Raw genomic sequence first — 18,378 nt, 5'->3', positions numbered from 1 at the left:
ACATTAATCCTATTTCTGCATTAATCCTGTTACCAGAGAAAAAAACAGAGCAGTGATGCAAAACCTCAAAATAGAAAAAAAAAAACAACACCCAAAACAAAAGAAATAATATTGTTCAATCAGCATCTATACTCCACAGTTCTTTCTTTCTTTTTTTTCTTGGATTTGGAGATCCTCTTCTATCATGAGTTCCCTGGAACTCTTCTGTACCATTGCATTGGTGAGAAGAATATAGTCCATCACAGTAGGTCAATACTCAATGTTGATGATACTGTGTACAATGTTCTTCTGGTTCTGCTCATCTCACTCATCATCAGCTCACGCAAGACCCTCCAGGTTTCTCTGAACTCCTCCTGCTCATCATTTCTTACAGCACAATAGTATTCCATTGTATTCATACACCACAACTTGTCCATCCATTCCCCAGTTGATGGGCACCCCCTCAACTTCCAATTCCTTGCTACCACGTAAAGAGCAGCTATAAATATTTTTGTACATGTGGGTCCCTTTCCCTCTTCCATGATCTCTTTGGGCAAAAGACCTAAAAGTGGAATTGCTGGGTCAAAGGGTATGCACAGCTTTATTGCCCTTTGGGCATAATTCCAAATTGCTCTCCAGAATGGTTGGATCAGCTCACAGCTCCACCAACAATGCATTAGTGTTCCAATTTTCCCACAGCCTCTCCAACATTTATTATTTTCCTTTTTTGTCATTTTAGCCAATCTGATAGGTGTCAGGTGGTACCTCAGAGTTGTTTTAATTTGCATCTCTCTAATCATTAGAGATTTAGAGCATTTTTTCATATGGGAATAGATAGCTTTGGTTTCTTCATCAGAAAACTGCCTGTTCATATCCTTTGACCATTTCTCAATTGGGGAATGACTTGGATTCTTAGAAATTTGATTTAATTCCCTATATATTTTAGAGATGAGGCCTTTATCAGAAGCACTGGCCTCAAAAATTGTTTCCCAGCTTTCTGCCTCCCTTCCAATTTTGGATGCATTGCTTCTGTTTGTACAAAAATTTTTTAATTTAATATAATCAAAATCATCCATTTTGCATTTTATAATATACTCTATCTCTTGTTTGGTCAAAAACTGTTCTCCTTTCCAAAGATCTGATAGGTACACTATTCCTTTCTCTCCTAATTTACCTATGGTATCACCTCTTATGTCTAAATCATGTATCCATTTTGACCTTATTTTAGTATAAGGTGTAAGATGTTGGTCTATGCCTAATTTCTGCCATACTATCTTCCAGTTTTCCCAGCAGTTTTTGTCAAATACTGAGTTCCTATCCCAGAAGCTGGAGTCTTTGGGTTTATCAAACACTACATTACTAGTGTCATTTACTACTGCATTTCCTGAGCCTAGCCTATTCCATTGATCTACCACTCTATTTTTTAGCCAGTACCAGATAGTTTTGATGACTGCCGCTTTATAGTAAAGCTCCAGGTTTGGTACCACTAACCCACCTTCCTGTGAATTTTTTTTCATTATTTCCCTGGATATTCTTGATTTTTTGTTTTTCCAGATGAATTTTGTTATTATTTTTTCTAGCTGTATAAAATAATTTTTAGGTAGTCTGATTGGTATGGCACTGAATAAGTAAATTAATTTAGGCAGTATTGTCATTTTTACTATATTAGCTCTGCCTATCCATGAGCAATTGATATCTTTCCAATTATTTAGATCTGATTTGATTTGTGTGAAGAGTGTTTGGTAGTTGTGTTCATAGAGTTCCTGGGTTTGTCTTGGCAAGTAGACTCCCAAGTATTTTATATTATCTACCGTTACTTTAAATGGAATTTCTCTTTCTATCTCTTGCTGCTGGACTTTGTTGGTCATGTATAGAAATGCTGATGATTTATGTGGATTTATTTTATATCCTGCTACTTTGCTAAAGTTGTTAATTGTTTCAAGTAATTTTTGACTTGATTCTCGAGGATTCCTTAAGTATACCATCATATCATCTGCAAAGAGTTGTGAGATTTAAAATTGGATATTAGATCATAAATCTCCCCTATTTAACTTTTCCCTTAATTTATCTCCCAGACTAGTAAATGGAAGAAGCTTCTGGTTTTCTAGATAGAGCCTTTATTGTATATAGTCACAAGGTGATGTTGATTAGAAGGATAGGAAAATAGAAATACAATACAAATCGTCTTAAGTCTAGGCTTAGTCTATATTCCTTATAAAAACTCACCAAACCGAAAAGGCCACCTTTGGAGAGAGGGAGACCGTCTGTGCCGCACCGTCAGGAGTCCCGCCAAGCAGGCAAAAAGGCTTACTCCCGTTCTCTCCACCCCGGAAGTAAAAAAACCCGGCAGGCAGTCTGACATGCGCAGCAGGCGGACTGTTCATCTCCTCCCCAAAAGGGTGGTCCTTGAAAAACTGGCGTCTTTCAGTTATCCTAACCGACTGTTAAAAACTTTCATATTTTACCACAGAGTGATAGTTTTGTTTCCTCCTTGCCTATTCTAATTCCTTTAATTCCTTTCTCTTCTCTGATTGCTAAAGCTAACATCTCTAGGACAATATTAAATAATAGGGGTGATAATGGACATCCCTGTTTCACCCCTGATCTTATTGGGAAGGCCTCTAATTTATCTCCATTGCATATAATACTTGCTGATGGCTTTAGGTAGATACTGTTTATTATTCTAAGGAAAGCTCCCCCTATTCCTAAACTCTCTAGTCTTTTTATTAGGAATGGATGCTGTACTTTGTCAAAAGCTTTCTCTGCATCTATTGAGATAATCATATGATTTTGGTTGGTTTTCTTATTGATGTAGTTGATTATGTTAATAGTTTTCCTAATGTTGAACCAGCCCTGCATTCCTGGTATAAATCCCACCTGGTCATAGTGTATTATCCTGGTGATCACTTGCTGTAATCTCCTTGCTAATATCTTATTTAAGATTTTAGCATCAATATTCATTAGGGAGATTGGTCTATAATTTTCTTTCTCTGTTTTTGCTTTGCCTGGTTTTGGTATCACCACCATATTTGTGTCATAAAACGAATTTGGTAGAACTCCTTCTTCACCTATTTTTCCAAATAATTTGTATAATATTGGAATTAATTGTTCTTTAAATGTTTGGTAAAATTCACCCGTAAACCCATCTGGCCCTGGGGATTTTTTCTTAGGGAGTTCATTAATAGCTTGTTCAATTTCTTTTTCTAATATGGGTTTATTTAAGGATTTTATTTCCTCTTCAGTTAACCTGGGCAGTTTGTATTTTTGTAAATATTCATCCATTTCATTTAGATTGTCAAATTTATTGGCATACAGTTGGGCAAAATATTTCCTAATTATTGCTTTAATTTCCACTTCATTGGTGGTAACATCACCCTTTTCATTTTTGATACTGGTAATTTGGTTTTCTTCTTTCTTTTTTTTAATCAAATTAACCAATATTTTATCTATTTTATTGGTTTTTTCATAAAACCAGCTCTTAGTTTTATTGATTAATTCTATAGTTTTTTGCTTTCAATCTTATTGATTTCTCCTTTAATTTTCAGGATCTCTAATTTAGTGTCTAATTGGGGATTTCTAATTTGTTCTTTTTCTAGCTTTTTAAGTTGCATGCCCAATTCATTAATCTCCTCTTTCTCTTTCTTATTCATGTAAGCATTTAGAGCTATAAATTTTCCCCTAAGCACTGCTTTGGCTGCATCCCATAGATTTTGGTATGTTGTCTCATTATTGTCATTCTCTTGGATAAAGTTATTGATTGTTTCTATGATTTCTTGTTTGGCCCATTCATTCTTTAGAATGAAATTATTTAGTTTCCAATTGATTTTCATTCTACTTTTCCCTGGCTCTTTCTTACATGTAATTTTTATTGCATCATGATCTGAGAAGGATGCATTTACTATTTCTGCCTTTCTACATTTGACTATGATGTTTTTGTGCCCTAATACATGGTCAATTTTTGAAAATGTGCCATGTACTGCTGAGAAAAAGGTATATTCCTTTCTATCCCCATTCAATTTTCTCCAGACATCTATCATGTCTAACTTTTCTAGTAATCTATTCACCTCTTTCACTTCTTTCTTATTTATTTTTTGGCTAGATTTATCTAATTCTGAGAGGGGGAGATTCAGATCCCCCACTAGTATAGTATTACTGTCTAATTCCTTTTGTAACTCATTTAACTTCTCCTCTAAGAACTTGGATGCTATACCACTTGGCGCATACATATTTAATATTGATATTACTTCATTATCTATAGTACCTTTAAGTAAGATGTAATTTCCTTCCTTATCTCTTTTAATGAGATCTGTTTTTGCCTGCACTTTGTCTGAGATAAGGATTGCTACCCCTGCCTTTTTTACTTTAGCTGAGGCATAATATATTCTGCTCCAGCCTTTTACCTTTACTCTGTGTGTATCTCTCTGCTTCAAATGTGTTTCTTGTAAACAGCATATTGTAGGGTTCTGGTTTTTAATCCACTCTGCAATTCGCTTCTGTTTTATAGCAGAGTTCATCCCATTCACATTCACAGTTATTATTACTGACTGTCTATTCCCCTCCATTCTATTTACCCCCTTTGTACTTTTCCCCCCTTCTTTCACCCTATTCCTCCTCACCGACATTTTACTTCTTACCCCTGCCTCCCCCGATCTGCCCTCCCTTTTTATCACCCCCCTCTCTTTTCTTTACTCTTTTCTCCCTTGCTTTTGTCCTCCCTTCTATCAGTCCCCCCCTTTCCCTTCCCCTTTTGTTTCCCTAAAGAATGAGTTAAGTTTCTTTATCCCAATGAACGTATATGTTATTCCCTCTTTGAGTCAAATCTAATGAGAATAGGGTTGAAACCATGTTCCCCCCTCCTTTCTTTCCCTCTATTGTAATAGGTTTTTTTCCACCTCTTCATATGATATAATTCATCCCATTCCACCTCCCCTTTCCTTTCCTCCCCATAGACTCCCTTTTTAACCCCTTAATTCTTTTGTATCATCACATGAAAGACAATTTATATTTATACCTTCTATATAAAGTCCTTCTCTCTGCCCAAATACATTTACAGTTCTTAAGAGTTATGAGTATTATCTTCCTGTGTAGGGATATAAACAGTTTAACCTAATAGGGTAACTTTTTTTTTTCCCCTCTGTTTACCTTTTTAAACTTCTCTTGAGTCTTGTATGTTGAGATCAAATTTTCTATTCAGTTCTGGTCTTTTCACCAGGAAAGATTGAAAGTCCCCAATGTCATTAAATGTCCATCTTTTCCCCTGAAAGAAAATGCACATTTTTGCTGGGTAAGGAACTAGATCTTGAACCTAGTTTTTCTAAACCTGAGTTTTTCTACTGTTTCTAGCAGCTATCTAGCTTTCATTGTGCTCTCAGAGTTGTGGCATAAATTGAAAGATTTTTCAAACTGCATTTAAAGCTTCTTGGGCTGAATAGAATGGTGAAAATCAAAGATCATAGGATCTTAGAATTGAAAGGGACCATCCAGGAACCATGTGACCTATTTCAGGATTGGAAAGCTTGTGGTAGTTCATATAAGACTAGGAGCTGTGAAAATTTGAGTCTGTTCATGTTCTTGCAGTTAACTAGTTGTGTAGACTTAGGAGAGTCATTTCCCCTCTATGAGTCTTAGTTTTCCCATTTGTAAGAGAGAGATAATAGCATTTGTACAAACTTTTTCACAGGATTCTTCTTTTAAACCCTAAAGCCATTATAGAAATGTGAGTGAACTCTTAATCTTTAGGCAAGTCACTTTCTTCCTCTGGGCCTTTTTTTTTCTTATGTTAAAAATGATTTATGGGGTAGCTAGGTGGCACAGTGGTTAGAGCACTGGCCCTGGAGTCAGGCGTACCTGAGTTCAAATCCGGCCTCAGACACTTATCACTTACTAGCTGTGTGACCCTGGGCAAGTCACTTAACCCCAATTGCCTCACTAAAAAAATGAGTTAGGAGAAGTAGATGGTCAAATAATTATAGGACTCAAAGGGACCTCAGAGGGCATCTTGTCCAGCTTCCCTCTTCAGTATATATGGCAAACGAATATCTAATATACTTAAAGAAGACTTCAGTGACAGAGAACTCACTACCTACTGAGACAATCCATTCTATTTTTAGACAGCTGTACTTGCTAAAAAGACCTACAAAGTCTCTTTCAGCTCTACCATTCTATGTTCTATGTTCGAATATTCTAAATTCCAAGGTTCTGTCTAGCTCTAACCTTCTATGTCCTAGCAATCTATAAAAGAAAGAATGAATGAATAAGCATTTTAAGCAGTTAGTGTATACCAGCCCCTGTGCTAGGTGCTGCAGATATAAAAGTGAAACCATCTCTATCTTCAAGGAGCTTATACCTTACAGTCTAGTAGGGGGATACCAGACATAGGAGAAAGTGGGGGCCAGGGTAGAGAGTTCTGATCTGGGCAATTACAGGCAATAAGGGCTTAAGTCTTAGGATGGATCATTGTTACAATCTTTCACAGTACCAATGGTAGCATTGAGGTTTGTGGTGGAAGGGCAACCAGCAAGATGCCTACAATGAGGAGTCATTGCTTCCTTCAGGGATGATTGGATGGTATGTGAAGTGTAGTCTGTTGTCAGCTAGATATAATGGGCTAAGTGAGTGTTCACCCATTCACTCACACCAATTAGGTTAGTTAGTGCCAGTGCTGAGTGGATTAACCACTCCAGAGTAGGGCTTATGGGGATTGGTTTCTTGAGATCTGGGCCCAGAGGGTTATTCTTCTTGGTAGGGAGAAGATGGGGTAATAGATGCCATACAAATGCTTATTCTCTTCCCCTCCCCACTCCAGTAGCTTGGGTAAGTTTTTATTTATCGACCCACTAATAGCTTAGTCCCAGCAGAGTTTACCAGAGCTGAATGAATGAACTTCTCTCCCCACTCTCCTCTCCTCTGATTCAGAAATCTATTATCACTCTAAAATTCTATTGTATGTTCTGTTTTAACATGGTATGATTTCTATGGATTGCGGTTCAGTTGGTGGTTCCTATTCATGTCCCTTTTCTAGCCTGGATTTGTAGATAGTGGGAGATAAAGCTAGAAAAGTAGGTTGCAGCTAGATTGGAGAAGACTTAGAATGCTTGGGTAAGAAAATTATATTTTATTCTTTAGGTAGTAAGGTGCCTCTGAGGATTTCTGAGCAGGATAGTGGTCTGGTCAGAATAGTGAGTGAGTTAGATTATTACTATGGTAGTATGTGGGAAATGGATTAGAGGTTGGAGATATTAGAGGCACAGTCTCTGTCTTAAAATATTTACCAATTGTTACATGGAAGACAGATTAGACATGCTCTTTTAGACCTTAGAGGTCAGAACTAGGACCAAGGTGAATAAGTTACAGGGAAACATTTAAAGTTTAATATAGAGGAAAAAAGTTTGGAAAGAAGAACAGGATTTGGATTAAATGAGCCTTTCTTTTGAACTCTACCTCTTCTTCTTATTAGCTTAGTGATCATTGAATGTGTGATTTAGCCTCCCTGGTTTCCTCATCTGTAGAATGAGAAACCTGGTCTATGTAATCCCTAGGATCCATTCCAATTTTAACACTATTTTCTTTTTTAAAATGGATTTGTATTTCTATTTTCTAAGGACCCTCCCAGTTCTAAAATTCTGTTCTCTGTGCTCTAACATTCTTTGTTCTAAGGTTCCTTCTAAATTGAACAATCTAGATTCTAAGCCCCCTTCAGATCTCACCTTCTGCATTTTAGTATCTGTTCCAGCTCTAACATTCTACATTCTTTGGTCTCTTTTAACCCCAATATACTGTGGAAACATGATTTCAGATTTGAAAGGGATGACTGGAGTTAGCAATTATACTTCTACTTCAAGCAGGCATTCCATCTGCAATGAAGGGCTTGGAAATGGAGGGCAGGATGTTCTCAGTCATTCATAACTTCAGCCTCTGGATATTCATCCAGGAAGTCTCCATGCCATGAAGCCTAACAGGATGCTTTGCTGTTTGTCTTTCATTTTCCAGGTCAGTTTTTGGGTCGTGCGGGAGATTCTGACAGCACAGACTTTAAAAATAAGGGCGGAAATCCTGAGCCATTTTGTGAAGATAGCAAAGGTAAGTTAGCACTTCCTGTTGCATTATGGTCATCTATTCTCTCAGACTCCAGGGAGTTTGGGTTCAGTTTGCATTGGTTTTCACTTTGATGAATGCTGTGGCTTGTGGCTTTGAGTTTCTTTGGTTTTGGGTCTCCAGAGGTATCTGAAGTACCCTGCAGTCTTTGATGACTGAGCCTCAGATTGCATGACTGTGAGTCTATTACCACATGGATCCAGGAAAAACACTGCTCTAGCAGTTCACATACAAAGGAATTCTACCATGTTCATTCACAAGGGCTATTTATGGTCAGCATGATCATCTGATTGGTTCCCTAATTACCATATAATACTCATTTTACCCTTATTTTTTTCTTCCTATGCCTCTATTCTCCTATGCCTCTCTTCTACTTAAGTAAATTCAAGAAACATTAATTAGTGACTGTGGGATATAGTAGAAAGAGTAGGGTTTTGAACTCAGAAGAACTGAACTGAGTTCTGGCCCTATCACTTACGAGGTATGTGACTCTAGGCCAGATACTTTATCTCTTTGAGGTTTTCATTTTCTTTGTAAAATGTGTGTAATAACCTCATAGGGTTATAGTGAGGGTAGTCCTCTGTAAGGATAGTAATTATGATCATGATGATAACAATTAATAATATAACCCAAAGTCTAACCCATAATCCATTTGGGGGCAAGGTTTTGACAGTGAGTGGCACAGGAGAGGAATGACAACCAAGATTCTTAGTCAGAAGGGATTTAATATACTCTGAGAACATAACAACAGCAGTGGAATGGTGCTCCTTCATGTTCTGGTACCATAAGATGTCAAGAAATAGAATATAATAATAATCTATGTGCTGAAACATAGTGTAGGACGGATGTGCTCTCCACTACAATGGACAAACCACAAGTACATATGAAATGGTTTGATTATATGATCTTTTTTTATGAAACTTCCCTGTTTTCCTACCAAAATTGGAAACAGATCCTACCAATTATATAGGCAAGGGCTTCGACCTGATTTTTGCCCATGATCCTCAATGTCAAATTATACAATAATGTGTTACTGATCAGTGCAATGCAATGATAAGAAAAAACCTATCCCCAATCCTAGAGTAGATTAAATAAGAAATTAAATTGAGGAGTCACTAAAATCTGGGAAGGGAAAAGTTGAAGAACCTGAGGTGACTGAAAATATTCACTTAATTAAAATTGCAGAAATTATATCTAATGATGAAAAAATGATAAAAAAGAATATCAGTGTCTTAAGTAATTTTTGAAAAATGAGATGGACAGACTTTGACTGGAATTTTGAAAAGTCAAAAATGTTTGACTTTGACAGCATGCCATTAATTAGACCAACTATGCCAAAACAGAGCATTTCACACAATTGGCATTTCCTGTAGCTATCCTGAATTAATTCATTCTCCTATAGTATTTGAAGGACATTTCAGGAGCTGCCCACAAGAGCATATGTTAAAGCTCTTTCTATGGTAAAAGTCACAATGGACAGGTGGAATGGTCAAGGAACACTCCATCAGAATAACAGACATCCTTCACTATGGCAGAAGCAACTTTAGAAATCTACTAAAGATATTCATAAAGTCATTTGAAGATGACATCAATATCTACCTGGTACACTCAGAAACTTAAAAGGCATAGCACTCAATGAAAGGTAACACAAATGAAACTTGTGGAACAGAATCCAGAAAACAAAAGGATATTAGAAATCCTAGATTCTTTTAATTAGTCATTGAAAGCAAAGTCAAAAGGTTAAGGCAATAGAAGGAGTCAAAACAGTGTGCAAAGCACAAAACATATGGTGGTAAAGAGTCCAGCACAATGGAAAAGCCAGTTGGATCAAATGAGAAAGAATCAGCTTGAATACCATTCATATAATGAACTACGGAATACTTTCTGCAATGCAGATGACCAAAATTCTGGCTTTTCTGCAACTGTGAAATATTGGAGCTGGATTAAGTGAATTATTATTGGCTCAGCACTTCACAGAGGCACATGAATTGCTAGGAAAACATTGTACCAGCTTCCTTTATGAGGCAAGCCTGATCTCATCTTTCTTACTTCTCAAAAGGCGGCACTTCTATTACCAAAAGATGAGAACACTGGTGACTCCTTCTCTTACAGGCCAACCTGGTATTTAAATCTTTTATACAAGGCATTCATCACCTGTATTACTTTTTAAAAATCTATAAACACATATAAGAAAGCAATATATTGGTCAAGCAGAAAAAATTGTGTTGCCAAGAAGTCCTAGAGGTGTAAAGATGAATTTATTATTAATTCAGTAATTATTGGACAAGCCACATGAAAGCACCATGACATTATTCTGCTTTTATTGACTATCCTAAAGCATTTGACTCCATAAAATGTAAACTTTTAAAAAAGTTTATTTTTTTTTTATTTTTTTTTACTGAGGCAATTGGGGTTAAGTGACTTGCCCAGGGTCACACAGCTAGTAAGTGTTAAGTGTCTGAGGCCAGATTTGAACTCAGGTACTCCTGACTCCAGGGCCGGTGCTCTATTCACTGCGCCACCTAGCTGCCCCAAAAAAGTTTATTTTAAATAATTTTAATCATCTCTTTTCTTCTTATATCATCTGCATGTACCCATTCCTTTCCCCTTCCCTTATAGCAAAATATTTTATGAGGAAGAAGAGAAAAAAATCAGCAAAACAAATCAACAAATGGGAAAAAAATATCTGATATTATATGCTGTGTTCCAAAGTTATGGGCTCTAAACTTTGCAAAGGAATGAGGAAAATTAACTTCTCATATCTCTTCTTTGTATTTAACCTTGTTCCTTATAATTATAATAGTATATCATTCAGTATTGACATCTTGTGATTGTTATTCTTTCTCTTTACATTAATGTAGTCATTATGTATATTGTTTTCCTGGCTCTGCTTACTTCACTTTGCATCCATTCATTTAACTCTTTCCATGCTTCTGTGAATTCATCATGTCTGACATTTCTTACAGTTCAGTGAAAGTGCTCTTAAATGAGCTTTTAAAGCTCACATTACATTTGTGTGCCACAGTTTGTTTCCCTAACCAATAGTCCTAAGTCTAGTAAAAATACTAGAGTATTTATCTCCACATTGAAAACTCTCGTATTTGAAAAATACCACCAATAAAATATTATCAAGAAAAATTGATATAAAATGTGTCATTTCTCAGAGAGATACATTATCAGAGAGATGCATTATGGTTCTATCTAGCCTTAAACCAATTATCATCTTTCCATAAACAAACAAAGTGTGACTTCCAAGTTATAGATGAAGTTGAAACGATATTTTATTAGTCACTTTATTTATATGCATGAAATTGAGTTCAGTGGATCCACAGAAGAACACTTGAGACAAGTTCATCTTATAAAATCTTTCTCTAATGATATAAAAATACCATTTACACCTTACAAGTTTACAATTCTGAATTTAAGCCATGGAAAGATAGACTGAAGGATTTGGGCTCCTAGAAAATTCAAATTGAACCAATGGATAAAGAAAATATGTACAAATATCTTCAGCTGCTCTAGGCAAAAACATCTAGCATAAAGGTAACAAGAAAAAAGCTGTGACTATATGTTAAGAGACTTGCTGGCATCCTGAAATCAAATCTGAAGAGGAAAAACATTTGCTTAAAGCAATGAACATTTATTAGGCACCAACTATGTGGTAGGCTTTGTACTAAGGGCTGGGGATACAAAGAAAGGCAAGGCCACAACTCATGTCTCAGTGAGCTCACATTTTAGTAGAGGAGATAACATGCAAACAACTATATACGTATTATATCCATATGGGGTAAATAAGAGGTAATCTCAGAGGGAAGACACTAACAGTTGTGGGCATCAAGAAAGACCCTTTGCATAAGGTGAGGTTTGAGCTTAGTTTTGAAGGAAGCCAGGGAAGTCAGGAAACAGAAGTGAGGAAGGAGTACTGAGGAGGGAAAGGCTTTCAGAAATGGGGTTAATGAAAACTCATAATCAGGAAATGGAGTACTATGTAGTAGGAAGAATGAGGCCAGTATTACTATGCCATATAGTATGTGGAATGGGGTAAAATTTAAGAAGACTAGGAACATAGGAAGGGGACAAGTTGTGAATGGTTTTTTTTTTGTTTGTTTTTTGCAGGGCAATGGGGGTTAAGTGACTTGCCCAGGGTCACTCAGCTAGTAAGTGTCAAGTATCTGAGGCTGGATTTGAACTCAGGTACTCCTGAATCCAGGGCCGGTGCTTTCTCCATTGTGCCACCTAGCTGCCCCCTGTGAATGTCTTTAAAAGCCAAAGAGAGAATTTTATATTTATTTGATCTTGAGAGGTGATAGTGAATCACTAGATTTTATTGAGGGACCGGGGGAATGTCATGATCAAACTTGCACTATAAGAAAATACTTTGGCAGTTGAAGAGAAGAGGGACTAGAATGAGAAAAATGAGGCAAGGAGACCAGCCATAAGGCTACTCTAGGAGTTAGGTGTAAGATGATAAGGACTTACTTGTGTGTGTGTGTGTGTGTGTGTGTGTGTGTGTGTTTAGCGACAGAGCAACAGGGATGTATATGAGAGACATTGAGAAGATAGAAATAACGGGACTTAGCAACAGATTGATCTTGTGGGGTAAATGAGGAGTAGAGGATGAGAGACCTAGGTTTTGAGCCTGAGTTACTGAGAGGATAAGAAAGTTAGGAAGAAGGAGAAAGAGGAAGATAACGAGTTTGGTTTTAGACATTTTGAGTTCAAGAAATCTATAGAACATGTAGTTTTAGTTGTCCAAGGGGCAGGTGATGATATGAAATTGGAGGTCAGAAAAGTGGGTTAGGGTAGATAAATATATCTGAGAATCATCTGTATAGCAATGATAACTAAAACCTATGGGGATTGAGGAGATCACCAAGCAAAATTGAGTAGAGGGGGAAGAGAAGTCCGAGGACACAATCTTGGGGGATGCCCATGGTTATTAGATATGACCTCGATGAAGAGTCAGAAAATTATACTGAGGAAAAACAGGTGTAAGTATCTAGGAATCCTCCTAAGGATGGAATAAAAAACAATTATGCAGAAGTGACTTGAGAAAAGTGTTGAGCACCTGTAGAAGAATACCATTAGTATCTAGTGGGTGTATATAATGGAAAGTCTGAATACTGCATCACCCAATGAAAGGCAACAAAATAAACTTTGGGAATGGCATCTAGAAAATGGAACTATTTCAGAAATTCTTGATCCCCTTAATCAACAATTGAAAGTATAAAGCTAAACAGTTACAATGATTTAAGTAGTAAAAAACACAAAGAAAAATAAATAATTCAAAATTAATTAAACCTATACTTTAGAGGCTAACATCACAAAGAAATTGGGAGAACTCCTGAAGAAAAAGGATGTAGAAAATTTCCAATTGGCTATATTCCTGCAATATTTCTAACACAATAAAAACACAATTTGTATAAAATGCCAAATAGAAAGTTCGCATTCCATTATTATAATTAATTGCATAACAAGGGCTGTAACTAAAACTCTAGCTTCTCTGCAAAACATAAACACAGTGGGTTTGAATAATATCCATTATTGGCTTAAATGATTCTGAGTAGTATATAAATTACTATCAAGGCAATTTACTAGTTTCCACTTTGATGTGAGCCCAATCCTCTCTATCTTAATAGAAGGCAATATGTATTCATTTCCAAGAAGAAAATACCAACAACCTATCGAAATATAGACCAATGTCACATTCATGTACTTTTTACAAATAATGAACAGCTTGTACCACTCAAAATATCTATAAACACAAGAACTAAATATATTGCCTAAGGAGCAAAAAGGGTGTGCTAAAATTTCCCAGGAGAGCAAAAAACAACTGTTTGTCAGTTCAGTGATTATTGAGCAAGTCATCCAAAAGCTCTCTAGCTTTATTGATTACTTCTAAGCCTTTGATTCAGTTCCACACTAATAGCTTGGTCATGTATCACAAATATGTAAAATAGATACAGGCATAGTGAGAATTCTAGAGTAATTGATGTCCACATAGAAACTGGTCTCTATGTAAAACATCGCATTAACACAATAATATCAAGAATAATTGGTGTACAATGTAGCATCTTCCACCGAGACAGTTTAAATCCACTATGTTTCTGCCTTGCCTTCAACCCATTATCATAAATTCTAAATAGAACTAAATATGATTTTCAAGTCAAAGAGGGAGCCACTCCAAAAGCATCAAGTAACTTGGCTTCACTAAAAAACATGTTGAAGAGCTACTTTCACTCTTAGAAACTTTTCTCAATGATATCAACTTGTCACTCAGGCTCAATAAATATGGAATTCTTAATGTGTTCTGGGGAAGAATATAGACTAATGGGTCTGGACTAATTTTACCTGGAGGTAAAATTAAAACAATAACCGAAGGCAGTTTTTTTACAAATACTTTAGTCTTCTCTTGCCAAAACTCATAGAAGTAGGGAGTTGAAACTCATATGAAGTAGGGAGTTGAAGCCATATATTTTAAGAGGCTGATTGGCATCCTGAAGTCAAAGCTTAGTTGGAGAAACACATTTTGAGCCAATTCTATGCTATAGCATTCCTACCATATGCTTCTGGAATGGTAGGATGGATAAAAATGGATCTAGAATAGGGGATATTAATCTTCTGGTGTGCTGGTGAAGCCTCTGGACCCCTTCTTGGAATAATGTTTTGAAATGCATAAAATGGAAGGAATAGGATTACAAAAGAAACCAATTATACCAAAATACAATTATCAAAAATTTTTAAAAGTTCTGGGACCCTAGGTTAAGAACCCTTAATCTAGAAGGTATCCAACTAAAAACCTGTACATATTAATGAAACAAAGGGCTCATTACCCTATGGCATTTACAGAAAGATGATCACTTCCTCAATATAAAGGAGGAAGAGTAATAGTAGATGTTCCCAAAACATGTGACAAACGTAAAAATTTACAGAAATACTTTTGGAACAATCACACTTCTCTTCATAAGTAATAAAGGCTGACAATGGTTATTCACAACTGGATCAGTTAGAATTACTCAAAATTGGTTTATCTCTAGATAGAGCCTATGAAAGAGCTGGGATCCAAGAATGAAATCAACAGGCACTACAATGGTGAAATCCATATGAATTCAACAAAAACATGTTAATTAGTTGAATTCATGTGAATGAATTCAACTTCATTGTTAGATGAAGCATTTAACAAAGGGCTGAGTCATGTAGATTCATTTATAGAACTGAAAGAGGGATTTACAATGACAATTCAGAATCAGGCATTGCCACTAGAAATACATAAAGATTATCCTTAAGGGTTCTACACTTATTGATCAGTGCAGATTATGAAGTGAAATGGCGGAAACTGCAGCTGTAGTTTGCAAAGATTTCACATTTACTAGATACCTAGAAAGACACAATTAGGTGGCTAGAATTATACATTAGTAGGTCATAGCCCTTATTAAATTAATCTTTATCAACTTTATAAACTAAGATACAACAAATCTCCATACTATAAATACAAATCCATAAAATATCCATGAGAATTCAACAAATACATTGTACTAGAACTAGAGCATCATAGGCAGAACCATTGCCTTCAGCTCCCTGAACATAACACTGATTCATACAAATTTAAGTACAATATTTTTAATAAATGTCACCTTACCAAATTCTCATTATCTCCAAACTGCATATAATGAAAAGTTTTTAAAACAGAGAGATCTAAGTAGAAAAAATTAAAACTATATGAGAAGGGCAGCTAGGTGGCACAGTGGATAAAGCACTGGCCCTGAATTCAGGAGGACCTGAGTTCAAATCCAGCCTCAGACACTTGATACTTACTAGCTATGTGAGCCTGGGCAAGTCACTTAACCCTCATTGCCCTGCAAAAAAGCAAAAAACAAAAAACAAAAAAAAACTCTATGAGAAGAGTATGTGTCATCCTTAACATTCAGTTTACTACCAAATTGTAAAGAACAAGTATGACTTGGAAGAAGAGATTTGAGAAAACACCCCCATCCCACCCCTTTGTTTTTTGTTTTTTGTTTTTGTTTTTGTTTTAGTGAGGTAATAGGGGTTAAGTGACTTGCCCAGGGTTACACAGCTTAAGTGTTAAGTGTCTGAAGCCGGATTTGAACTCAGGTATTCCTGATTCCAGGGCCGGTGCTCTATCCACTGCGCCATCTAGCTGCCCCTCATCCCACCCCTTTGCAGAGGCAGGAGGCCCACAAAGGTTGTACATTGCACATATTTTCAGAATTTTTTAATTTATTAGTCAGCTATTATTAGTCCTCTTTTCCTTTTGTTATCTGAAAAATACTCTGTTATATGAAATGGATCTTTGGAAGGAGAAGGGGAAGGGATACTGGGGAAAACTATGGTGATATTTTAAAAAACACATCAATATACTAGCTGTGTGACCTTGGGCAAATCATTTAACCCTCATTGCCCCACAAAAAAAATACACATCAATAAAAACGTTTAAAAAATAAAGTCGTTGCAAAGATGTTTTCAGTGAGTCTACAAAAGGCAAATTCACATCCTAATACTTTTCTTTCTTTTGTTTTTTTATTTGCGGGGCAATGAGGGTAAGTGACCTGCCCAAGGTCACACAGCTAGTAAGTGTCTGAAGACATCTTTATGAGTTCAAATTCAGCTTTAGACACTTACTAGCTGAGAAAGTCACTTAACCCAGTTTGCCTCAGTTCATCATCTGTAAAATGAGCTGGAGAAGAAAATGGCAAACCACTCCAGTATCTCTGCCAAGAAAACTCTAAAAGGGGTCAATGGAGAGTCAGGCATGACTGAAAAAATACGACTTAAATAGTTAAGTACTTCAGGCATTCAGAAATGTGAGAGATCAACATGAGCTGAGCAGTCAGGACTTGAGTTGGGCCCCTAACGATGAGTAAGGATTTGGATGAGTGGAGAGAAGTGGGTAAGGCAACCATGCGTTATATTCAAAAGTGCTAGTGGGATTCTGGTAGACAATGCTGGCTCTAGACCAACATACATACTGACTTGTTGCAGGCGACCATATCTAATTCTAGTTTATTAACATAGAACCATTCCAAGGAATTGCTGAGTGTATTATCCTGAAATATGAAACGTGGCAATGGTAAACAAAAATCTCCATCCTTTTAACTCATCTTCTACCTTGCTGCCAGGCTTACGGAACATTATTAGTCCTCCTCATAGACTCTATATTTCTGTTAAACTAGCCTATTTGCCCTCAAAGTTAGCATTTTAGCATTCTGCGCCCATTTTCCTGTTTTTCCATAGGCTGCACCCTATATATGAAATGTACTCTCCCCATTTCTGCTTTATAGTATCCCAGCCCAGCTAAATTCAGAGAGACTTATTACTAGCAAGATGGCCATAAATGGAGGATTTTTATTTTTATTTTTTGACGACAACAACAACTGTCTAAGACTGAATTTCAATCCATGGCTGTAAAGGAAATATCCACAGCCACAAAATCATGTATCCTTGAAATACTGAAATTGATTTAGCTTCAAGATTTTGATAACTAGGAAGATTCTGCCCTACCTCTGAATTTTTCAGTACAGCTCCTGCCCTTCCCACCCCTAACCAACCCCCCCTCCCCCCAGGTAAGAAATTTAACATTGAAATGAATCCAAAATATTCTCTGCAGCTTGGGACTTGATGGAAAGGAATAGGGCACAATGATTAGTGAAACGGGGCATTGTATTGTCAGCTGAAATGTATTACTATATTTTAATAAAATGTTTCCTTAGGCATTCCTATCATTTACTGAATGTTTTGGTAATCAGAGACAACTCATGTTAGTATTTTTGGCATAATGAGAATATTTGTTTTCAAAATTCTAGTATCACACTGTTCAAACTTGTTTAAAAGGAAAACAAGGGCATTATAAGAATCTAGTTGTATTCTTCATAGGAAAAATAGATTTCAATCCAGTACTTTGACTCATTAGCTTATGATATTCTAAAAATCTGGGGATACAAGCTTATTTTGCCGTAATTTGGGGGCAGTAGTATTTTCTATGGATTTCCTAGAAATGTAGTCTCTCTGTGAGTTTTTGTTCATTTTAACTTTATTTATTCCAACAACAGTGGAAAAAGGACATTTGGCAGTATTTTATTTTAGGAGATCTAACGTTTTCAGTTATGATGTTTTAGCAAAAAAGAAATAACCTGTTTTATGTTCTTTTAGAAACTTCTGGAGCTCAACAATCTTCATTCTCTCATGTCTGTGGTATCAGCATTACAGAGTGCACCCATTTTCAGACTGACAAAAACATGGGCTGTAAGTTAATCCTCTTATTTACATTTCTTTCTTGGGGGGGTG

General features: G+C 36.3%; 1 protein-coding gene across 2 annotated transcripts in view; it reads left to right on the top strand.

Annotated features, from left to right (window-relative positions):
• Positions 1-18,378, top strand: part of RALGPS1 (Ral GEF with PH domain and SH3 binding motif 1) — a 632,069-nt gene that overhangs the window by 208,742 nt on the left and 404,949 nt on the right. For both annotated transcript variants that reach the window (XM_043981906.1, XM_043981905.1), the window contains exons 7-8: positions 7,969-8,058; positions 18,244-18,336. In XM_043981906.1, coding sequence (XP_043837841.1) covers positions 7,969-8,058; positions 18,244-18,336 — 183 coding nt within the window. The remainder of the gene's footprint in view (positions 1-7,968; positions 8,059-18,243; positions 18,337-18,378) is intronic.

This window comes from Dromiciops gliroides, chromosome 2 (assembly GCF_019393635.1).
Source record: "Dromiciops gliroides isolate mDroGli1 chromosome 2, mDroGli1.pri, whole genome shotgun sequence".
Lineage (NCBI taxonomy): Eukaryota > Metazoa > Chordata > Mammalia > Microbiotheria > Microbiotheriidae > Dromiciops > Dromiciops gliroides.
The sequence above is the reverse complement of the archived record's forward strand: the minus strand, read 5'-3'. Positions and strand labels throughout refer to the sequence as shown.